This window comes from Triplophysa rosa, linkage group LG22 (assembly GCF_024868665.1).
Source record: "Triplophysa rosa linkage group LG22, Trosa_1v2, whole genome shotgun sequence".
Lineage (NCBI taxonomy): Eukaryota > Metazoa > Chordata > Actinopteri > Cypriniformes > Nemacheilidae > Triplophysa > Triplophysa rosa.
In genome coordinates this window covers 12,180,410-12,205,653 of record NC_079911.1, presented here as the reverse complement: position 1 = coordinate 12,205,653, position 25,244 = coordinate 12,180,410, and the positions used below count along the sequence as shown (strand labels likewise).

Below are 25,244 nucleotides of genomic sequence, written 5' to 3'. Positions count from 1 at the left end.
CTGTAAACTCAGCGGCCTTCAACTTAATCTTAACCCTTGTCAGAATATTTTAATCAAAGTTTGATTTGTACATCCTCGCTCCACATTTTTACCTCATTAATATCGTACCCAATGCCCCCTGTTTCCACCTCCAAAACGCTTTGATACATGTCTATGGAGTTTTAGTACACATTTCAGTAGTTATGTAGGTAAAATGTAAATGTTTTTCATAATGCATAAAAAGAATAGGTATACAAACAATGCGTAAACACTTCAAACTTTATTGAATAAACATTCCATATCATAAAATAGGAATGAATAACACTTTAAATATCAAAAGGATTACACAGAGACAAAATACTTTTTGTGTATCTATAAAACAACCCATAAATAATTTAATTCTTGTTAGTTTTAGGATTTAAAACAAAAAATAAAGAACGGCTTTGCTGTATAAAAAGCCCATTGTCAAAAGGTATTAAACCCTTTCTAAAGGCACTGCAATGCAAAAGAATATGAATACATTCATTTGGAGAAACTGGATATTACATCTCAGCAGATACTGTCTGATAAACCACATCAGAAAATACAATTTGCAGGTAATAGAATACAATGGCCAACATAAACATTTTACTGGGAAACAATGAGAAATAAATAATGTACTGTAGAAACAATAAACAGCCTCTTTGTCTTTCCAATAACTCTTAGAAAGTGTCAAATTATTTTAACTGTCCCACCTTTGGCAAAATAAAGGAAACTGAGTAGAGAAACATATTTTTCAATATATTATAAGGAGAAAAGATTTATCAAGCAACATTTTGGAAATTCCAGCAAAACAATGCCTGACAAAGGTCGCATGACCAAAAATGATAAATACAGAGTTTCTTGCCAGTTTTAGCAATGTGCAGGACTTTTTCTCCTTTCTTTATCGATTCCTATGTGCAATGAACCTGCCTGCAACCATTCATGTGTGCGAGGGGCATTTGTATATTGGCGGGTAAAACATAAGGCAAGACATCGCTTCAGATTTCAAGTAATATTGCTTATATAACCAAACTTTATATAACACAAAACTTTATATAAACTTTATAAAAATCACAAAAAAAAAACTTCACTGATGATCTTCAATGAACATTCCATCCTCAAGACAAATGTTCACGAACGTGAAAGCCTTTCCCACAACATCTTCAAGAAAAAAGTCTTTAAAAGTTAAAACAAGGCACACTCATGTCCTGGTGTTTTTAAAGATTTAAAAGTCAAAAAGTAGTCCTCGGTGTGCAGTGTGTGAAGCAGTGAGCCACAGTTTTGTTATAAATTCTAGTTTGTGCATTTATTGAAGAACACACTTTTCCTTATTGCTGAATTTTCTTCTTCTTGCTTCTAGACCTCGTTCCAGTCTCTCGTCCTCCTCCACAGCCCTGCGCACAAACGAAGTAAGTGTTCAAAAGTCTAAGGTCATTTGACAAATTTTTCATGATCTTAAAAACCTTTTGATCTGAAGGCATTTGTCTGAATGTTTGAATTAGTTATGTGGAGAAAAATGACAATACTGTCATCATTTCTCTTTTCATTTCAAACTTCTGACTTTCATTTTTACTGCAGAACACAAACGAAGATATTTTGAAGAATGTCGGTAACCCAGCAACTGTGGTATCCATTCTATTGTGTGGACACAAAACCAAAGCAAGTGAATGGGAACCGTCGTTGTTTGGTTAACAAAATTCTTTAAAATATCTTCTTTTGTGTTCTGCAGAAGAAAGAAAGTCATACAGGTCAGAATTTTCAGTTTTGGGTAAACTATCCAGCAAGCACATTTAAGTAAGGGATAATGTACAGGCAGCCTGTTGTTATCTCAGAAATAAGCCCCGACAGTGTGATCAGGACCCATTTCACGATAACAGCCGGCTGCTTGTACATTATCCCGCTTATTACACGGCTACTTGCCACATGAGAAAAAAAACTGGACATGAAATGTGAATTTGAAATATTTTATTAGCTCATTTTTATCGAATGCAGATACTCTGCGAGGAAAAGCCATTTACTTTTGGTTTTAAGGTCAGAAATGACATTCAAATGTAACGATTTGTAAACATTTGAATTAATTTGTAAACATTTGTAAATATAATATTAAAAAAAAACCCTGTCAAAATGATTTGCTGCATCCGGGTTACCGTGTGTTATTAGTTTTGAGAGGTTCATCTGGGAATAACGAACCTGCAAATGTTGCGACTGGCCAATCAGAATCAATCATTCCAACGAGCTGTGTAATAATTGTAGTTAACTCATTTATACAACGCACCACTACTTAAGGGCAGACTCACCCTCTCTCTTTGGCATCCATGTCTCTGACCAGCTCATCACGCTTATTGACAAGAGAAACCAGCTCTTGCAGCAATAACTGTTCTCTGTGCTGCTGGGCCTGTGTCTTCTGCCAGTCTGATGGATTAAAAATGTTATGTAATGTAAGTGATGGTCCCAAATAAAGTGAAGAAAACTGACCAGCTTTGATAGCTGCAGCTCACCTTCTATAGCCATCATAGCTCTGAGCTCTCGGTTAAGCAGTTCAAATCTTCTTTCTAAATCCTGCTCTTCTTGCCTGCACAGAAAACATTATACGTACTGAATATCTTTTAAAGACTTTCATTTGTGTTAAATGTGACCAATAGTATCAAGGGAACATACAGCAGCTCCAGATGGTCTTGTCTTCTGATCAAAGCGTTCTTCTTGTTGACCAGAGTGAACCACTCTTGAATCAGCTTCTCTTCTTCAACTTTATCACTTCCTGTTTAACAAATGACGTGATGCGTACAGGGTGAATTTATTTCATTTGCAAGACACAGGAGCAAAAATATACTGATTCGTGATTCTCTTCTGATGCTCGAAAACAAAACTATTATGGTTCTTGCAGACTCAAGAAGAGTTAACATTTAACAAAGATTTTTTTCTCTGTTCTCTCATCGTAATAGTCTTACCCGTCTCCATGAGTTTCCTGAGCCTCTTCTCTGCGATGGCAGCTCTGCTGTCTATGTGCTTCTGTTCTGTTTCCAGGGCTTGAAGTTCACTCAGTACATACTGATTGGTGTCCTGCAGGCGCTAGCCAGGAAGTACCACAGGAAGACGTACATAAAACCAGACAAGAGAGCAACAGAGAAACGGAAAGAAAGAAAGAAAGAATGAAAAGAAAGAAAGAAAGAGAAACAGACAAGACAGAAAAGATGTGATGTGGATGATAAGGAACAAGAGTTGAAAAAGAATAGTGAAAGTGTGACATTGATAAAGACAAATAGAGATGAAAAGAAAATCATTTATAAGACAAAGACAAACAAACAATGAAACACAAAGGTAAGAGAACAGAGAACAAAACAGGAAAAGGAAACACAGAGAAAAGGACAGGCTTGATTTAATGATGAGAACTAATCATGGGATGGTAAAAGCTCATGCATCAGGATTTGAGAGTAATGATGTGCCAACAGACATTTTCATTTCAATATTTCAAACACAACTATTTTCTTTAATTATAGACCTAATATATGAAACTTTAGTAATTTTTAAACTGTAAAGTATTGAAGTCATACTGACCATTGTCTCTTTCTCTGCTGGTTTACCATCCTTGGTTGTTGCTTGAGGTTCTGCATTTTAAATTGAGAAAAGATTAGAGGAGTATAAAATAAAAGTGATTTTATGCTAAAGACAGAGAGACTGTTTCAAAATACAAAAGTAATGTTTGTTGATACAGTAAGAACATACAACGGAAAAAGTTAAGAGACCATTTCAAAATTATTTTCTGTTTTTCTGAATTTACTGTTTATAGGTAGGTGTATTTTTGTTTCATTTTGTAAACTATTAACAATATTCCTCCCATGTTTCAAATAAAAATATTGTTTCTATTTGCATTTATTTGCTAAATGAAAAACAGGTCAAAATAACAGAAAAGATGCTCTGTATTTTTTCAGACCTCAAATACTGCAAAGAAAACAAGTTCATATTCACTTTTAAGCAATACAACAGTAATATTTGTACATGTATTTAGGAAGTAAAAAAAAGTGTTAATCTGTATTTTTATAACAGTTTTGTGTGTTTTGTCATTATGTCAGTCTTTCACATTGCTGTTGGGTGACTTTAGGTCACTCCTGGGGTTTGATTTTGTTGAAATTCAACAGACACTGGACTGGAATGACCACAATACATCAAGAAATGCTGATTAAATGAACATTTAGATGGTCTCTTAATTTTCCGCAGTTGTGTATGACATTACCAGCACTTTCTCTGGCAGCTGTCGAGCCATTTGTTCCTTCATCTGTCGGCTCAACTTTACCTGTCTACAAGTAACAAAAATTATTATGAATCATTATGAACATTAAGGTGATATAATGTCTAATGTTAAGAAAATATGAAAGTAAAGAAAATAAAAGGTAATAATCTGATCACTGTCCATATAAATAATACCTAAACATCCTTAAAGCAAGTTAAATGAACTTTAAACCATGTAAGATAATATAACTTGTTTTTAAAGAATATTTATTGCACTTGTGTTCTTTTAAAAAACATATACAAATTGTTTTTCTTGATAAACTCACAGCATTGTCAGTTTATTCGAATTTACACTTTTAACAGGACAAAAATACATTTAAGAAATAGGCCAGAAAATACGTTTACCTCTTTTGAATCAGACTCATCTATGGATTCGCTCCTAAACCGTGAACGGCGCTTCTTGACCAGATCTGCGTCTCGTAGGTGCGCCAAGCCTGATTTAGAACCCGCCGCGTTTGACCGAGGAGGGGCCACTGGAGTATGCACACCTCCATCCGTCTCTGTTTCCTTCACTGATGCCTCCTTACTACCCTTCTCATCCATCCTTCCTGAACGCTTAGTCCGGGGTGGAGGAACGAGACTTCCGTTAGGCTTTGCCACAGTATCTGTTTCATCCTCTCCCTGCCGATCCCTGTTGTTACTCTCTCCAGACAGAGCTCCAGCCTGCAGCCTCTCGGCACAGAATTTTGCTGCCACGTGCACATCCGGCCCATGATTGGGTTCAGCCACCGCGTAGCTGGATTGACTGTTGTTCTGTTCGATCTGCAGCACACTCAGTTCCTGCCCAGTGAAGTGTGTGCGGATTTGGCACAGGTACGTCATGACAATCAATCGATCTGGGACGGAGAGGAGCACCATGTCCGAAGGCTCCAGGAGACGGGAGATTCCCAATGATGCAAAACCATCGAATGCCTAAAGGAGGTGCAGGATGCAGGCATGATTTATGTTCCCACAACATCTAAAGAATAGCTTAAGTATCATGATCTGATGAAATCCAACTTACTTTTTTGTTGTTTTGCTTTATGTTGTGAGGCTCTAATGCATCAAAGTCACTGAAAAAACAACAAACAGGTCAGATAAAGTTAATGTATAATTGCAGTGTTTTATTCTTGTTTGTATAATTTTGTCATAAAATGTTTAAATATTTAAATGCTTAAATTATTTATTAACTATAATAAATAATAAAGAAAACACATGGGAACATCTGCATTTGAGAGCTATAGTAAATTTTTTAATTTTATATATTATTATCGTCATTTTATGTCAGTTGAATAATAAAATGCATCATACTGGTTTACAGAGAATCAGCATTAAATTATGGAAACTAAGACATGAATCAAATCTCACATTAGTTCAGGGTGGAAGTGATGCAGAAGAGCACAGAACCCCAGGCCGTTACGCCAGGAAGTGCTGAAGTTTGTAATTTTTATTCCTTTATAGTTCTTAGTGATCTCCTGACACCATTCCAACAAAGACAGACTGGAGGTCACCAGACCAGGACTAGGCAGTGGATTGGCAAACTGTGTAATAAAAAAAAAACAGATTAAAGCTCGCTAAGTTACCATCTCTAAATGACAAAAACAAGAGACACACTCACTTCCCAAGCAGGTCCTGCTGAACCATCTTGAATCGATTCATCAAGTGCCTTTACTCCTGTGAGGTCCACCGGTGCTGGAATTTTCTTTTTAATCCGCGTTGGAGCCACAAGTCCTTTGGATGTGTCTACAGCGGTCTGGCCGTTCACATGCCCATGGTCTGGGCTCTTAGATGGAGTCTCGCTTTTAGCCTCTGGGGTTATAATACAGGATTCCTTTTTCTGAGTTGAATCAGACCTGTCAAGAGATCGAAAATATTAAATATACTGAGTAACAATTTCAGCGTTTTTATTATAAATATTCAGTTCCTTATTGATTTGTTTGTTCCTCTTGGTTATAAAAAAATATTTAACTGACAGAAAGAATTAAATTGTTCTGCTCTATCACACCCTTATTAATGTAAAGACAAGCAATTATTAAATATACGTATATGACATGTGTAACTAAATTTGTGGACACAAATGTGTACACTTTCAGGCAAACCTTTAATTAATTCCCATCAGGACTTAAATTTAAACAACAAAATATGCAAAAATAAAGCTGAATTTGAAAAGTTCAATTGCAAAAACATGATTTCAGAAATCATATTTTATTGTGTATTCCAAGTAATATCAATCAAACTGCAATGGGGTTGTTTTGATTAAGTAATTATAACTCAAAAACACAACTAACACAATAAAAACATGATAACACAATAAAAAACGTATTTTTCTATGAGTTTGTTTTTGTAAATGAACTCTTAATTTATTTACATGCCACTCAAACTTACAATTTATTTTGCATTGGAGATGGGCTCTCCTGTTCAGTTTGAGTTTCTTCACTTTTATCAACACTTAATTCTGTCTCTTCCATTTTCTCAGGTTCAGCCATTGTTTCTGAGAATAAACTTTCAGTCTTCTGTTTCGTAGGCATAACATCTGCTGAATCTTGGCACTCCACTGTCATACATTCCAATGGTTCACTTTGTTCTTGCTCGTTTGATTGAGCATTTAAAACAACATCTGTATCATTTGGTTCTTTTTGGCCATCATCTGACCCAGCATCTGGAGTCCTACAGATCTCAAGTAACACTAAGGAAGTCTGAGACTGACCGGTATCTGTCGTCTCATTGCATGTAACTGTGATCTGCTCTAAAGAAATCTCTTCATCTCCAGAGATCTCTGTCTTGCTACAGATGTCCTGATCTACATCTGGCAGTATCTCATGCTCAGTTGACTTAATGCTGGTCTTCAGTTGCAAGGGGGGAGAGGGAGCAAGGTCAAAGTCCGACTTGCAGGGTATCAACCGTTTTTTAGTGCGTGGAGCAGGAGATGGAGGTTGACGGGTGTCCTCTTCTGCCATTTCCTGAAATTTTGCTAAAAGAACGCTCTCCTCGGAAGGATCGTCGTCCTTTAGACAAGAACTTTCTGTATCTTTTAAGAGCTCCGTGGCTTTTGCAGTATCATGATGTCTTTCAAATTTAGGAGAAGGGAGGGGCCAAGGAACCACTGAGCTCCTTGGGGAAACGTCCTTTCCGGAAACAACATTCTCATCGATGTTTATATCTTCAGGTGTCTCCGTGGCTGTTACAAGAATGCTCTCTGAAGGAGCCATTGCCATGGCGATGACAGGGGAACTCTCTTTTTCCGTCTCAATTGTTGAAGTGACGTTCATATTATGCGTGCTGTCTGCAACAGCGCCCTCTAACAGTGACATGTTACTTTCCCTCGTCTCTTCTGCAACATCCTTGTATATCTCATCCGTTTTCACAGCTGCTGTCACTTTGGGTAAATGTAAAGGAGCTGTTCCCTTTTCAGTGCTTTGTGGAGCAACCGCATACCTGTTAGCAGCTGTGGAAACAGTATCTTGATTTATATCATCAGGGCCGACTTCCTGCAAAGGCACCGGGGGTGCTGACTGCATACTCTCGTCTTTACAGAGTGGTACAACTTCGCTTGGGCTTTTTATAGTTTGCATGGATATGATGTCTTGCTGTGGTTCTGTTGGCAAGGCAGTCTGAGGTGGTTGCGGCATTTGTATGCCTGTAAATTCTCTTGTTTGTGATATTGGAGATATTATGGGTTCCTGCAGTCTGTGAGAAATGAAACACCAGAAAATGATATCAAAATGTTGCACCGCCTGCCACTTCAGCGTGCAAAATATTTCAGTACAAATGCAATTAAGTGAAAAAGAAATGACGAATCAAAAAGCACAATTGCGTAGCAGTTAGACCATAGACACCATGTAACATTTTTTAATAATGCTTTTTTTGCAAGCCCGCAGCAGAAATTCCACAATACACAAACGGCAAAAATGCTGTTTAGTGCATTTTAAAAACCACAGAGAGTCCAAAATCAAACAATCCAAAAGCGCAAGCATAGCGACTATACACGAAAACCACCACAAAATCCCACTTTATATGCTTGCACAATATTCTCAATCTCCTACTGACCACACAACATAAAATGAATGCCGTTATGCTTTCACACAAACCCCATTATAGTGCATCGATTAAACACAAATGCATTTGCATCGAACACAAAGACACCACAGCCCCGATCACAAAAAATCCAAAAAAACAACAATGTAATGCAACCAGAACATCCGACAGTCCACAAGGCAGTGCAATGCCAAAATCAAGCTGTGCATTTATTAACAATCATCAAATCAAAAGGAAGTTCAGACAGAGGTGATGTCCCATGCTCTTACCCTCCATCCATATACAGCTCGGCAAGCCACACCGTCCCCAAGTCTTCCTGACCTACTTCGAATTCCAGCTCCTCCTGTATAGCCTCCTCCAGTGCCAAAGGCATTAAATCTGCTGCTTTTGTCTTGCCAGAGTTCGTTTGGTCTCTGACAGTTTTACTGGGCGGACGCTCGTCACGCTTGTTTTTGTCTGGACTTTCATCTATTGCTATTTCCTTAAAGTCCACTTCTTTCAGCACAGGATCTATTTCCACATAAATAATGCTTTGGATATCTTCTTTAGAAGTTAAATTACCCTGTGTGGTTATGAGTTGATCTTCATCTTTCTCCACCTGTGATACCACATGTTCGTTTGCTTCAAATTCAAATTCCATCTTCACTTCCTCCTTCCAATTTTTGCCGTCTCCTAACGGTGTCAAGATATGGGATTGATTATTGGTGCTTCTTTTGCCCTCGGCCTGAAAATCTACGGATTCTCCGCTTTGAGTTTCTCTGGCAGCCAGCTTCAGGCACTCCACTAGGCTCATACCCAAAGGCTCTATTTCACTAATGTCCTGTATCGGTACTGTCTCTTGAATAAGATCTTCTTTCGAATCGTTGTCAGACGGACACTCTTTTGTGTCACAAAAGGGCTCAGGCGGAAGAATTTCAACCACATTTTCATCTAGATTGTCCACAAGTGCATCATCTTGTACATCTGTTTCTGCTAAACTTGGTTGCTGAAGTATAGAAGCCACGGTCTCATAACTAAGGGATGAGGACATTTGAATGACACAATTACATAACACCATGGGTAACAAATTATTTAAACCTGAAAATCACCAGCCAAAAAGCAAGCTTTCCTAATTCATGCATCTTGTTTCAAAAACAAGATGACAGTATACACAACAATGGCATATTATAACAAAAGAACATCTATACAACATTGATGCACAGGCTTCCTTGCAAATGCACAATATCACAATATCACCACAACACCTAAGAACAACCTGTCAGTGTTTTAAAAAACAGAAATTATAGCCATGCAAGAGCCGAGGCAAAAGTCTCCGATCCATCCCACACTTACCCTTTGTACAGAACACCCAAAATCCCCCTAATGATGCCTCCAGAAACATCTCCCTGTTCAGAGACATGTTCCTCTAAGTTACTGTCGGTTCCTACGTCAAGCTCAAATCCAAGTTCAGTCTCTTCTCCTAAAGCGGCACCTTCAGTCTCCAGACCAACATCTTCTGCTTTTTGTTCACCTTCAGTGGTCCAAATAGTCTCCCTGTCAGTTTGCAGCATCAACTTATCATTTGACTTTTCAATCTCGGTGATCTTCTCTTCTTCAGTTGAAGGTTCTATTTCTCTGGTAACATTGTTATCTTGTTTGTGTTGTGAAATAGATGAGGCAAAAGAATCTTCTTGTTCCTCTTGCTTGGTTTCTGATGTTTCCTGTTCAAGTTGGCTGCCATAGACCAAAAAGTATAAGTCACAACAATACTTTTTTCAGGCTTAACAAATAAATGGTCTCTCAGTTCTTATCCAACAATCATATAGTGTGATCGTAGTATAAAAGTGGCAATATAGGTATGGACAAACCCATGCAAGTCCAGATAGTCCGCACTTCACACAATACATCATGCAACGAGGTCAAAAAACCTCACCCACTTACCCCCCATCCAAGATCCTTTTGTCTGGCATTGTCTTTGCAGTGCTAACATCTTCATCCTCTTCATGTTTTGCCTTCTCCTCTAAAGTGGCCCATAAGAGATTCTCTGTTTCAAATGTGCCTTGTGTCTTTAAATCCTTTGCGTCCAACTCAACATCCAGAGGCGGGTTTGAGGTCAATGGAGTAAGAGCCTCCAGATGCAGTGACGTGTTGTTGTCCTTTGGAGCAGGTGAGATCTCAGGCAGTGGAGGTCTCAAGCGGACTGCTACGCTGACTTTCACATTAACCTCTTGTTTCTTCTCCTCAACGGTTTCAGTTGGTTGTGGTTTAAGATCAATGGAAGGCTTTGGCTGGGAAATGGGTTCTTCTAAAATGAGATCCGGTTGTCTAAACTCATCGTCGATTTGATTAACTGCTTTGTTTTCACTGTGAGGCAATGAAGGGGGTTATTAAAATATTTCGGCAGGTTTATCCTACCTTGTTTTATAGTATTGATCAAACATGCAGTCATGAACCCTTATTCACTGTAATTTACCTGCCATTACTGTTAAAAATATGAAGCCAGAATCAGCACAATTTTACATATACATATAAAATATATCAGCCCTTACAAAATAAGTATACTTCAAGTTAATTTTATTAAGTATACTTATATCAATGTACTAGTAGTATACTTTTAAGTGTACTGTTTCAATACTTCTTGAGGCTAAATTAGCCCATTTTGTAATTTGTAAAAGTAGGCCTATACTCTTAAGTATGCTTTAAATGTAAAAGCAGTAAAGGAGAAGTACTCAACTTGTTTATGTTGTGTTCACACCAAACGCGAACAATCGAGTTCCTCGCTCTTTATTATTCGCGGGAAAAATTCGTTATTTTCGCGTGAGTGACGCGAGCTGACAAATATTTTCAACTTGCGCAGAAGACGTTCGCAGGAATTGCGCCACTTGATTCGCGCCATTCGCTTCGCCTGCCGCGAGATTGCGTCTATTCACGTCTTTGCATTGACTTTGTATGTAATTTACTCGCGCAAATCGCTTAATTTGCATTTGGTGTGAACCCTCGATTACAACTTATTTTTTATTGTTTGTACTGCAACTATTTTACTAGTTCAATATTTGTATCACATTGTTTAGTTAATTAAAGCCTACCTTAAAGTATAGTAAACAACTTTCTTAGTAACCTACAATCTTAGTAAATACTACTAAATCAGAAGTTTTTATTCTGAAAGTATACTTGTAAATTGTATTTTATTTGTAATGAACTTAACATGATACTTATAGTTTATACTACTTATAGTTTTTGTACTTTCAGTTTATAGTATGTAAAACTAATACAATTACAATACTTCATTTTACTTTCAGGTATTGCTATGAAAAGATCAAGTATAGGCCAAATATACTTTTAATGTTTTATCATTATAAGTTGATTATACTTAAGTGTAATTTTAAATATATGAGAAGTATATAAAAAGTAGATGTAAAGTATACTTTCTTATTTGTTCTATTAAAAATAAGTATACTAATAGCACACTTGAATATACTTCTTTTCTGTAAGGGATATCGTATCATAAATGGTTTGCCTTTACCTTGACCTTCCCTAACACAAACTCGCTCTCTTATTTAGATATTATTTAGATATACTATTTCTTAATTTTTTAATACCCTTTAATACCCATAGGCCCTTATTTAAATCATTGTGTACTGTATTCTATTGTGTTATGGTCTCTGTGTACTGTTGTTGCGGTTTCTGTGTACTGGATGCTCCTGTCACCAAAACAAATTCCTTGTATGTGCAAACATACTTGGCAATAAAGCTCTTTCTTCTTCTGATAGAGGAGTATTCAAAGAGACACAAGTATGAACATTTTCAAGGGCTTGGCTATGGGTGGACATTAGAGATTGTTCAGAACTGGTCAGTTACATTTATACTTATGTATTCATCTGCCAAACTTCTCTTTCCCACACCACACTTACCCTGCATCTAAATTCTTTGTTGAGGTCACTTCGGTTACATTTTCTTCTGTTGGTCTCTCGTGTGGTGTTTTGTGCTTGTATATTTCCTCATCTCTGGCTTGATTCTCCAGATCGTTCACTTTGTCTTCCAGAACACTCCAGATGGGAACCTCTGCTTGGGCAAGCGAGATGGACTCAGCACTCTTCTGAGTTGACGCTGTACTGTCAGACTCATCTACCATCGGCTCTTCTTTTTCAGGTTCACTAGCTGCTGTAGTTTGTTCTGAGGTACAGTTATTGAACTCCAGGTTTTGGAGATGAATTGAAGGATGTTGTTTAGAGAGATCTAAAATCAGAGGGGCAGTGTCCTTGATCTTGTTGATGCTGGGTCCTTCAGATGCTGGAGGGACATCCTGAGTAAAATCCATTTCAGTTTCACTGAGTGAAAAACAGGGAAGAGAAAAGTAGGAAAGAAAGCAATTGGTTACAGATTGAAAAAAAAAATAAAAGTCAGAAATTAGGATTAGACGAATATCCATTTAATGCTTTCATATATTCATTTTCTTGTATTTTTTGTTACTGTTAAAGGGATAGTTTACATTAATATTTTTCCTTATTTATTCATCCACATTTCATTCCAAACCTGTATGACTTTCTTTCCTCTGCAGAACACAAAAGAAGATATTTTGAAGAATGCTGGTACCCAGACAACACTGAACCTCATTGACTTCTATTGTATAGACCCAAAATATCTTCTTTTGTGTTCATGTAAAGGTTCTGAATGACACGAAGAATGAATAAATAATGACAGAATTTTTATTTTTGGGTGAACTATCCTTTTAAGGGTTATATATCATGCCTGTGTCTACTGGTCATATGTGGTTTTTACGTGCCTTGGGAAGACAGCGTCCACTCAATATTTCCACATTCGATGACATTCATTCATACATTTCTGAAGAATGATGTGGGTGATGTAATTATAATTTATATGTGTGGTTGCTGCTTTTATCGAACAGTTATAATATGTTATCTATAAAAGAGTTTCTGTTAATGTTCCTTAACTATAAAACTAAAAGTTGATGTGTGCAACTATTCAAATTAGCTTCTCTGGGGAATAGATATGAGTTTATTGAGACAGGAAAATGAAAGAGGGTGACAGAAACAGCCACGGACAGTTAAACATTGGCTGTGTGATAGTCTGAAGGCTGCTGCATACTCACTTTTCCTCTATCGCTAGAATTTTTTCCAGATTATCATTTTGGGATAAAGGGATTTCTTCCACCCACATGGATGCAGGGATTTCTTCCACCCGCTTCTTTTCCCTTGGAGAACGTTTCTCGACTTCAGGTTCTTGCTGTTGAGGTGTTGTGCTTGGTAAAATGTTGGGGATATTTTGCTCTGTTGGAATAACCATAGTCGATGCAAAGTGTTTCATAATTTTATCCTCATCTGACTTGTTGAGGTATGCGCAAAGCAGATCATCCTCCACATTCTGTCCGGTTGGTTCCTCTTTCAATTTGACTTTCCCTGCTGATTCTGCTTGTGCTTTTTCTTGGTGCTTTACTAAGTTATTATCAGTCATCGATGAGGTTTGAACCAGGCAGGTCTGCATTGGCAGTTCACTATCAAGACCAAGTTCTGCTTTAATGAGCTGGATTTCTTTTAAAACTAGTGTTTCTTTCCCAAGATGCCTGTCAACTGTATCTTTAATGGGCTGAGAGGTTGTGAACACAGTATCAAAATCCTCCGCTTGGAAATCTGGCTCTTCCTCAGCCAGTGGTGGTTTCTCTGCAATAAACAGATTTTCCTCCCGATCGTCTTTTGTATAAGTGGATTTCAAAGGCATCGACATGTGTGGTATTGATGGAGTAAAGAATGGGTGTGGAGGTGGGACAGTCCCAATGTCAAGTTCCTCAGATGCTTCCAAAGTCTGTGCTTCAACTGATTGTTTGCCAACAGGCCCAAGACTGGGGGACAAAGATATTTGGTGTCAAAGGGGGAAAAATACGGGGCGAGGCCCACTAATGTGGCATTTGGTAGGGATAAATGCGGTCTTTCTTTAGAGAACGATTTTAGTGGCACAACAAACGGCATAGATGCAGGGTTGCGGTGGTGAGGGAAAGCAATGGCGAGATTAAACATCTGCACTGTGCAAACTGATAGCTGCTGTTGTCTTTAATAACCATTGAAAGGTCATGCATCTTCCCCTATTGTCATCTTTCAGGAACACACTAACTCTATGTTTATCATGTACTGTAGATATCAGCTGTCTAATAAAAATTTGCAAAAGCAAAAACAATGCAAATGCACTCAAGCAGGGAAGGGTATAATTTGATTATATATTATTATATATTAACAATGTCACACAGCCAACATTATAAAGCACATTCACTTAATCAATTAGAAAAGATCCATGCAACCACTATTACAGAAAACTGGTTTTTAAAGGGATAGTTCACCCAAAAATGAAAATTCTGTCATCATTTACTCACCCTAAAGAATGTTAGTAACCAAACATCGGCGGTACCCTTTGACTTGCATTAGTTTTGTGTCTGTACAATAGGACTGAATGGGTACCACTGTTATTCGGTTACCAACATTCTTCAAAACATATTCTTTCGTGTTCTGCAGAAGAAAGTCATATAGATTTGAAATGACAAGAGGGTGAGTAAATGATGACAGAATTTTCATTTCTGGGTAACAATCCCTTTAACTTGTGTCCACATGAAGCATCACAGAAACACCTTTTTAAAATCATTAAAGTTTTTCCACTCTAAATAAAAAAAAAACATGGTCTACAATGAGCTCACCTTCTGACAGCTCCGGTTGGCTCCGCCCCCACGCCTCTGGGCTCATTTCCTTTAGTGCTGATTTCAGTGTAAAGAGTGGAAGGAGGTTGTTGATTAGCAATGCTAATGCTGCAGACGGTTCGAGGTGACCGATGCTGCTCCATGCTGGGCTCAGAGTTCTTCAGTCCTTCAGTGACTAAATCTGTGGAACATTATAAATAATGTAAATCGGAAAAATAAATTATTCTCAAGTGATGAAACAATTTAATTAGGACATGTTTGGGTCATTTACATCATTAAGAACAAAAATGGAGAATACCAGACATACTTACCCTGAAGAAATGGATTTGTTTGATCCTCCTCTGTAAGTGTATTGAGCTCCCTGGGTATCTCTGTGTACAAAACATCCAAATCAAACACAAAACACAAATTAAGAAGCTATTTTAAATGGCACTTTCTGTCTTTTTTACGAGAAAAAGAAAAGTAAAAATTCGATCCATCCAACTGAATCAGCAGATCAACGATTATTTCTGGCCAATAGTGCCAACTTTTATTAATGCATCTTTTTCAGCAGGCAGTAAGCTGTTTGGTACCTGGCAGGGCAGCAGAAGGCGGAGGTGAACAGCAAGGGGAAGCTGTGAGGGAATCTGAAGCATGCAGGTCAACAGCAGAGGTGCATGATGACAGAATTACTGGGGTAGAAGAAGCAGGTAGAGGTTTGCTGATGGGGTAAGAGAGGAGGGCAGAAGAGGGAGGAGATGACTTGTAGAGCGATTTAGAGGGGCTGGAGGTTTCGCACAGAGCATCAAGATCTGGTGTGCTTAGCAAAGGAACAGTGGTCACAGGTTCATTAAGAGCGCCACAGAATGGAGCAGGTGAAGCACCCATCTTCTGTTCATTTAGCTGAGCAGATACTGAAAGAGAAAGGAAGAAAATACAAACCGACGTAAAAGAAGCAAAGTTTAGAATAGGAGTAAAGGAAACATTCCTTGCTGTCATACTGAAACCTCTTATCTCCAAAACTGCCACATACAGGAAACTGTGTCGTTTTATTAAACACGGTGTTGTCAAAGTTGGAAAGCACTTTTTAATACTTTTTTATTGGTATAAATATATCTGCACCCACAGACCAATGGACCTTTTTCACGTTTATAGTCGTCATAGTTGCGTAAACTTCTATAGCGGTGAATGGGAGACTCCCACATATATTTTTTGTATTCTAATTAGCTCAAATAGCAAAAGAAAAACTCAACGATAGTGTTTTCACTACTTTCAACAACAACAACAAAAAAAGTCTGATGATGGCAGTTTACATCACAGAGAATGATGTAAAAACGTATGGTGACTTCCATAGATGCTGTATAAGAAACACCCTTGCATTAGCGTTAACTATTTTTTTGTAATTTGATGCAAAAATGTAATATAATACAAAGTATAGTGTTATAAACGTACATGCATTTATTTAAAACTGAAAATATAAAAAACTTTGGAGGATTTACAATGCTGATGACCGTGAAAAAGGTCCATAGCCATAATTTATGAAATAAATAAAAATGAGATTTAAATATGTTATATTGCTGCTGTCCTTCTGAAACCTTGTATCTCCGTATTTCGTGTTTTTTATTTCTTAAAAAAAAAACATTATTATTAGTCTCCCTTTGTATTAGTCTCCCTCTGCTAAATGACTAAATGTGTTTGTCACTGGGTTTTCTAAATATCTAACCACTAAAAACTACAAAAAAATGCTTGTCGACTTTGACAACACAGTATTTAATCATTTAAAAAGCACAGTGTTTTTTTTCCATTTCCTGAAAAACAGTGAATTTGGACATCCGAGGTTTCAGAAGGACAACAACGATATGCTTTTCTACTACTTCTGCTGTTTACGAGCAAAGAATCTTTCCCAATACCTGGCACTGTTCCAGTAGAAGGACAGAGGGAAGAGGTTTGTTCGAGGAGGGCAACAGGAGTGGGGGACACGGGTCGGGCCATATGGACAATTTTAGGCTTAAATACATGGCTGCGAGAAGAATCTGAGGCAGAAGTACAATGAAAAGAGGATGCAGATCATGTGAAAGAAGAAGATTAGTCAGAAATGCATGAAAAGTGAGAGCAAGAGAGCGAGAGAGAGGCTAGGAGGAAATAGATCTATATTATATAACTTCTCCAAAAGCCATGTTAAAGTTGTCTTTAGAATAAAAGCAGGCTACACAAATTACTTGGATGATTTTCCATCCCTATAAGAATGAAAAAGTTAATCTTCAGATAATTAAACACATAGTTTGAAATACATATAGAATAATATTTTGTACAGGGCTTGTACCATTTAGGACCACAGTGGGGAGAGAGGAAGAGCGAGAGAGAAATTGATCAGAAGGAGAAGCCAGAGGGAGTTTGAGCAGAAGACAGTCAGAGGTCACGGGACCCTCCAAGGGGCCTTCGGAACCTGAGAGTCTTCTTGGAAAAGACACAGGAGCTGAATATAATACAGACATGAAAGACAGAGAAACATTACAGTGGCGCAATACATATGTTCACGCTTTGTTGAGAAATACATTGATACACAGACACACTTTTATGATAAAAGGAGTTGAGATTGTGATTATGTCAACAAAACACTAGTAGGAATGCCGACTAGCCACTAAAAGGACAGCAACTTGATGACCACCAGTGATTTAATAACGTCTATCTGTGGTACCTGAGCCAGGGGAGGGATGGAAGATTTTGGGCAGAGCTGGTGGAAGCAAAGCGGTAGCATTATGGTCTGTGTGGGTTTCAGGTGGGGCCTGTGGCTGGGCAGGGGGCGGTGGACGTGGCGGTCTGGAGCGAGCTGGTGATGGCGCAGTGCGGGGAATGGATGGGCTGGGCGGGGTGGGTAATGGTGGGCGTGATGGTAGGTCGGGGTTACAGACAGAGCCAGACACTGGTCTTGAGAGGATACCAGCAGAAGTCCTCTCCTTACCACTGACTGAAGATGGAGATGAGAGATGGAGAGAGAAGGAGAGCAAAAATGAAAGAGAAAGTGAAAGAATGATAGGCAGAATTCAGGGAAGAGAAATGTGTAATGAATGGTGCTGTGAAATAATATGGGTAAAATACAGCCAAAAAATATAGAATCAAAAAATAAAAATTCTGTTAATTGCTTCTCATGTTATATTAAACCTGTATGCACTTATTTTCTATACGAAAGAAAAATAGCATACAAATTTCAATTGAGAAGAGGGTGAGTAAATAATGGAGTTTTCATTTTTTGTAAATACAGAATTTCTTTTAAAATGAAGGCAAAATAATTCTGTAAAATTCAAGATGAAAATCAAAGCAATGAAGGACTAAGGATGAATGTGATCATATGCAAAACCACATCATATCAGATTCCAGATAAAATCCAGGAATGCCATTTACATTTAAAAATTGTATTTATTTTTAGGACGTCAAGATGATTGATGATTGACATGATGTAAGAAAGAAAAGAGAAAAAGAAGGCCAAAGAAATGCAAAAAGCATATGTAAATATAAGTACCTATCACTGAAGGGCTCTTTAAAGATGCAGGTCTCTTTTCTTGGGAACGTGTTGATCGAAGGAGAGGGTGAGATGCTAACAGTGAGAAACAGAGAAGGGGAAGTTCTAGCATGTGAGGAAGTATGTGGTTAAGGTTACTATGGTCAAAGAAAAATGTACATGCATTAGCAGTGATTCATGCAAGGTCTGAGTAAAAGAGTATACAACAGAAATGTAAGGTTATAGAAAACAGACTATGGAACATGAATATGTATGAATGTGCTTTAAGGTGTTTTTTATGGGGTTCAAAAGACTGAAACTGTTTCATCATTGCATACAATACGTGTAATTAGACTTTTAGAATCTTAAAAACGTAAATATTTCCAGACTTTTGGACCACCATATGTATGTATACGTATGTGTTTCCCTAGTAATACCTTGAACTGCAGTATTTAAATGTATCCCAGTACTAGATCTTTTATCCTCTTCTTCATCACTCTCATTAAAGTCATCTAAGTTTCCGATATCGGTTGGTTTTACGCTCATCAAGCTGGCGAGACTTTGCATGTCCTCGTCCCTGCCATAAAAAAATGATCAGGCAATGAAGAAGTGTGAAAAGTTATAGCTTAGTTGTGTCAATTTTAGTCTTATGTAATTTCACTTATTGCATAAAGTCTGGTTTACAAGTACACCAGATTTTGGACAGGAAGCAAGCACTATTGCATGCATGCATAAATATTTTATATTCTTATTTTGCTTCCATTTTCATCCCCTATTTAATCCTTTCCTGGTATTAATGTTTTTGTTACTCAGCCAATGTTTGCAGGTCTAGAGGACCCACAGCATTACTGTGGTTTTAAATTAACAGAGCCACAGTGCAACACAGACATATGTACAGATAATGTACATAACTATGTCTTCAGAGGTGTATAAAGACCTTACATAATGAAGTGTTGTTTTTATTTCCTTAGAATGAGCTATTTCTATCTACATACACCATGGGTCCCATTACATGGAATTCGCCAAGTTGTTTCTATAGTATCCCTAAACGGAGAAACTGCTCTACAGAGTGCTTTTCATAAGTACATTATTTCCTTCGGCAAAGAACTGAAAACATGAAACGCGTGCTGTGCGAAGGGAAGGGGTGGAGTGAGCCGTTGGTTGCAATTCGCAACCTCACCGCTAGATGTCGCTAAAAACTACACATTGCTCCTTTAAATCACTTTTATATATATATATATATATATATATATATGATGAAAAGATTATCTTAAATAAATGAGTTTGAAAAAACAATTAATCACATCATTACCACAAAAGGGTTAACTTTGATAAATTACCTAATAGGCGTTAAGCACGAAACACCTAATACTTCATATGAAGAAAGCTCAAAGGTTCATTGCGTTTACAAGCTTTTTCTGAGATAACAGCAAAACCTTACATCCTCTAACTTATTTGAGAGCTCACTGCATTGTTTTGGAAAATTCTGCTCCGCTTTTTGACATGAAGCCCTACCCAAATGTATAATGGGCAGGCAGCCACTTTACTTACTGGGATCAAACTTGCTCCAAATATTTGTGAAAGGAGTCAAGCAATGAGTATCCTTATATGAAAAATATTCTTAAGATATGCATAAGGTTTCTAAAACAAAATTGCTGTGGTATCATCTCACATTATTAAACCCCATTATGGAACATTGCATGCTGAAACAAAACAGCGCTCTCCTTTCTAAGCAACTGTTCATGAGGAAGATGTCATCAGCTTATAAAGGTCAGCTTCATGAGGATGAGGTCAGCAGCTGTGGAAAAACTCACGTAGCTTTGCCCTCCTTAAGAAATACGCAGGATAAGGAGAGCTTTAGCGTGGCCTCCACCACCTTGACTGACAGAGGCTTCATTTTGAGCGTGAGGTCTGTCTGAGAGTGTGTTAAACTGGCAAATTTCTTCATGTTCAAATCAACCGATGCCAGAACTTTCCGACTACCCTTTGCAGTCTCCTGTTGAACATCAGAGAAGAGTGTTATGCTATTACTTGCTATTAATTTCTCTTTTTATACACAAGTAGTAAGTTCTTTGATATAAATGAGAATATTTACATTTACATTATATTTATTCATTTGGCAGACGCTTTTATCCAAAGCGACTTACAAGTAGGAGAGCATATAAACATATATCTGTATACGTGTAATGGTTCAATACCCCTAATGAAAAATGCAACTTTCTAAATTAATATTTAAAGAGTTTCACTACATCTCAACTTAATCTCTAGATATGATAGTGGCACTCACATTTTCAATAACAAATGTCCAGTCTTTGTCTTCAAACTCATCTGCATGCGGGTCCTGTGAAAATTCTTTTTTAGCGATCTTGCAGTATCAACAAGTATTACTGTAATAATAAGCATTAAACCCATCATTCATTTGCAATAAGTGTCTTACCCTAAAGAGTGTGACAGTAATGTCTACATTCTCAGGTACAGGCCACACAACCATTCCTCTGTATGGATTCTTAATACCCGGTTGCCATGCATGAAGCTGTTAAAAAAATAAAGGACATACAGTCATAATAACCTCTTTTGCAAAACATTGTTATAAATCATTTAAAGGTAAATGTTATTGTTCTGACAAAAGCTTAAGAAGAAAATTCTGTAATAATTTACTCACCCTCTTGTCATTTCAAACCTGTATGACTTTCTTTCTTCCGCAGAACACAAAAGAAGATATTTTGAAGAATGTTGGTAACCAAATAGCACTGGCACTAATATTGTATAGACACAAAATGCAATGCAAGTGAATGGGTGCCAGTTACCAACATTCTTCAAAATATCTTCTTTTGTGGTCCACAGAAGAAAGAAAGTCATGCAGGTTTAAAATGACAGGAGAGTGAGTAAATGATGACAGCTTTTTAATGTTTGGGTGAACTATCCCTTTAATTACTGGATTACTGAATTCAGTCCAGTCTAGTCATGGACTAAATTACAAATGCTTTTGTTATTACTTTAAAATCTGGGTCTAGACTAATGTCTGTCTATAAACACAATATTTGAACGAAAGCATTTATTGATTAAAATAGTTTATCTTGGTACCTTGGAGCAAATGCGTCTGTTCCTTCTTGTCCATACCACTCTCAGCTTGTCTGGCTGCCTGGAAAATAACAATAATTGACAGACTGAGTTACAAAAGTTGTTTTTAATACTGGCTCAATGACAAAGACATTAAAGATATTTTGAATGTGTGCCTAAACTATTAGAATACCTCAATGTGAATATATGACTTGCACCTTACTATCTGAAAATGCCCCAAATTTGTTGGGAGTCTGTGTGCATGCCTAAAAGCTGCAGGCAGTGTAACAGATCTTGTGATCTTGACTTTCACTGTCTCCCTAAGGCTGAGAATCAATAAATACTGCCAACCGAAAGAAAAAAAATGAAGAGACCATTTCAAAATCACTTTTTCTGATTTTAAAATGTACTAGGTACTGTATGTGTTTAGGAAAATTGTCATTTATGTTTCATTATGTGAACTCCTAACAATATTTCTGCCAAATTTCAAATAAAAATCTTGTTTCTGGATGAAAACTGAGAAAACAGGTCAAAATAACTGAAAAGATGCTTTGTATTTTTTTTTAGACCTCAAATACTGCAAATACTCACTTTTGAGCAATACAACAGTAATATTTGCACATGTATTTAGGAAAAGTTCAAAATATTTTTTTTATGCAATAACCTTGATTATTATCACAGTTTTCATGTGTATCGTCGTGTTGTCAGTCTTTCACATTGCTGTTGGATGACTTTATGTCACTCCTGATGTTTGATTTTGTTGAAATTCAACAGACACTGGACTGGAATGACCACAATACATCTAAAAATGCTGATTAAATAAAAATTGAAAGGGTCTCTTAATTTTTCCACGGCTGTAAATTATTCGTTGTTGTTTATAGAACAAACATGTCTCTAAAACGAGGTCAGAACATTATAATGACAGCAAACAAACGCAAATCAACTTGTAGGGCTTTAAAAACAAATACACGGAAATCGTCTTTAACACTAAGTGTGCACTTTACATCTACACTTCTGCTTTTGGCTAAATAAACATGCCCTTTGGTAATTCATTTTCATATATGAGCTCATTGTACGTATTTAAGCAGTTCTGCCATCAACGGCAACACTGCTTGTTTTAAGAATTGGAGGAAACTAAGAAAGGTCACATGATCGACCTGACTCACAACACAACAGAGGGGGTTGTTGGCCTCTGATCTGTAAACCACAAGGCCTTACTGGTGTTTACAAACATCTGTTCCTCTTTAATCACCGGAGCTTATATTTTAGGAAATGACGGTTCTATTAAGTATACAGACCATACCTCAATGATTTTCATTGAATGCTAGAGAAAGTGAAAACACTTTAAATCCCAAAGACCAAGATGTCAGTTTCCCGTTTCACAGAACAGCTGGATCTGATCTGATACACAAAGAGAAGCGAGACCCAGCTTTTACTCAGGTTACAGCTACTAATAGCAACAGGGCAGAATAGTCCCACCGGATAAATTAGGAGGGGGCATTTGGGTAGATCAGGCATGGTGTAAAAATAGATATGGTTTAGTTGGGAAAATTGAGAAAGCATTCTGTCTTCAATTTTAGTTTTTCGTGTGACTTTGAAGGAATGCAAATGACATAGAAACACATGCACACAGATACGGTACATAAACAGTGCTTAAGCAGACATTTTCAAATATTACCCCATCAGAAAACACTCTGCAGTGTCATACTTCAGCTGTTCAATATCTCTTGCTCACACCCTCTGCAGCTGATGCGTAATATCAATAGACTTTGACCCACTAGCAGTCTAAGAACATTATAATGAATCACAGCTGTAGCAAAATTCGTCCCGTGAGTTGCAAATACGGGATCAGACTTGTTTACAACAAAACATACAAGGACGTCTGTAGTTGTCTTCTCTACTTTGAACTGTATTCCTTCTCTTTATAAGGGTTTCTAAAGAACATTTCTCAATACTTAATGTTCAGGCCAGCAAAAATGAAGGATACTTCCCTTTTAATGTTGCAACAAAGCAGAATGTAGGACATTGCCCATCAGCTGAGAGTTTAAGTACTGTAGATAACAACAATTATAATGATATGCTAGTGGTTTACTATTAACCAAATGTAAACTTTAAATAACAATAAACTATATTCAAGCGTACATATTTATGAATATTAAACAATTCCATTGTATAATAAAGAAAAATCTACTCAGGATCATTTTCTGAATTGCAGCGACAGAGATCATTTGGAAAAACACACCTGTGATTCATTCATGCCTCATATCACAGAGATAAATCTGAGATATGGCTTAACAGTAAAAGGCAGAAATTACTCTGTGATTCACTTTGTCCAAGATGCAGATGACAAGCTATTGCATAACTGAAGATTGCCTTGTTTTCCAAGCTATGACTTGCTCAGACAATTTTGCCAATAGTCAATATCGCCCAAACTCCCAAGAACACCAAGTCGAACCAGTTCTTTGTGATTACGTGATTGGCTTAAACTCTAAGTGTGAACTGAGAATCTTTTCCCACCATTAAAACACTTTTTTTAATCCAATCAGACTGCATCCCGTTCATCTTCATCTCATTCGCAGATAAGAACAGACATTAAACATGTGTCACTAATGAATGTGAAGACACCTCTTGAAACACTTCTTATCTGTCAACACCAGTGTTTTGTTAAAGACACAAGATATCACAGAGAGAACAGAAATAATCTAATCATTTATGTAACTGGAATTCACCTTATGAAGCAAGCTCTCATAATACAGTTTATAAACAGGCTAAACGTGGATAATAAACAAATGCAGAAAAACACAGACGCACGGAACATAACTAATATCGTATAAGTCATGCTGTCAGGCGAATAAACAATGAAACAGTAGCGTTGGCATGGGGTGTTGCATTCACTTTTTCTGCTTAGGTGGGCATGATGTTCATCATATCTTTAGTGTTGACAGCACGCGTGATAGACGCGGAAGTGGAGGCGTGTGCGTGAGAACGTTCTTCAATGTATTTCAAACACATTCAGAACGTTACATTTATGTGTTTAGTTCTCAAACACAAACTCGAACCGCACTTAAATGAAATAATATACACTGTATCCGCATAGTCATGTTTCAGACAGAAGAACCGCCCTTCAGTGGCACTGCGTATTTAGGAAACAAGCGCTATAACGAAAGGAAATCCTAACTTACCATTTCTTCGTACATTCCAGAACAAGTTCTTGATACGACGCCACGAACTGAAATTTGGTGGCTTTTTTGCCAACTCTTTGCAATCTTTTCCACACTGAAGTCATTCTTCTGTAGAAAACGCAGTATCCGCGAATGAACTCGAGCGCATGGAAATGATGATATTGTCGTACAGTCCCGCCACTTGACAAAAAGTAAAAACGTCTCAGAAAGATGTCTTTCAGATTGCTCGTGAAGTGGAAGGTTTGTGGTGAGGAGCACGAGCAGCCCTCATGCGGCTTCAGCACCACCGAACTGTCGCCATCTAGTAAAGACCTTTTACGGAAACTACTGCATCACGTTACACACTAGATGAGAACACAGTCTCTTTATGTATTGCAATAAGTTGCCTTGGTGTAAAAGAATATATAAATAAATAGCTAAATGTATGTCAACGACGTCTTGTATCCGTATCACAAAGCAGCTGTTGGAAAACTGAATTATAGTCCTGATGCCAGTGAATAAAGTAGTCTCTCTCTCGCTTGCTGTTGCAGTTTCATCATTCAGT

At 37.4% G+C, this 25,244-nt stretch overlaps 1 protein-coding gene across 17 annotated transcripts; it reads right to left on the bottom strand.

Annotated features, from left to right (window-relative positions):
* Positions 1 to 239: 239 nt before the first annotated feature.
* Positions 240 to 25,244, bottom strand: ehbp1l1b (EH domain binding protein 1-like 1b). 17 transcript variants are annotated; one of them, XM_057320775.1, is made up of 30 exons: positions 24,701 to 25,244; positions 21,543 to 21,600; positions 20,896 to 20,991; positions 20,746 to 20,799; positions 20,273 to 20,454; positions 18,896 to 19,035; positions 18,480 to 18,554; positions 17,658 to 17,927; positions 17,283 to 17,435; positions 16,870 to 16,992; positions 15,553 to 15,873; positions 15,292 to 15,351; positions 14,981 to 15,161; positions 13,391 to 14,137; positions 12,192 to 12,608; positions 10,222 to 10,644; positions 9,634 to 10,014; positions 8,571 to 9,314; positions 6,652 to 7,953; positions 5,885 to 6,119; positions 5,635 to 5,807; positions 5,291 to 5,339; positions 4,633 to 5,199; positions 4,232 to 4,295; positions 3,556 to 3,605; positions 2,949 to 3,069; positions 2,659 to 2,758; positions 2,499 to 2,572; positions 2,298 to 2,412; positions 240 to 1,394 (listed from the first exon to the last, which is right to left on the bottom strand). In XM_057320775.1, the coding sequence occupies exons 1-30, from the start codon at positions 24,802 to 24,804 to the stop codon at positions 1,307 to 1,309; spliced, it is 7,467 nt and encodes a 2,488-aa protein (XP_057176758.1). In that variant the 5' UTR covers positions 24,805 to 25,244; the 3' UTR covers positions 240 to 1,306. The 17 variants fall into 17 exon arrangements, with proteins under 17 accessions (XP_057176758.1, XP_057176759.1, XP_057176768.1 ...); XM_057320776.1 differs by having other exon boundaries at positions 2,949 to 3,060; XM_057320785.1 differs by lacking the exon at positions 8,571 to 9,314.

Bases quoted from the DNA above. Each gene is read 5' to 3' on its own strand.
- ehbp1l1b (XM_057320775.1), bottom strand. From the start codon at position 24,804: ATGACTTCAGTGTGGAAAAGATTGCAAAGAGTTGGCAAAAAAGCCACC. The intron at 18,555-18,895 runs GTATTACTAGGG...TCTCACTGTTAG, and splicing joins TTTAAATACTGCAGTTCAAG to CATCTCACCCTCTCCTTCGA. The intron at 2,759-2,948 runs GTAAGACTATTA...TTTGTTAAACAG, and splicing joins CAGGAAACTCATGGAGACGG to GAAGTGATAAAGTTGAAGAA.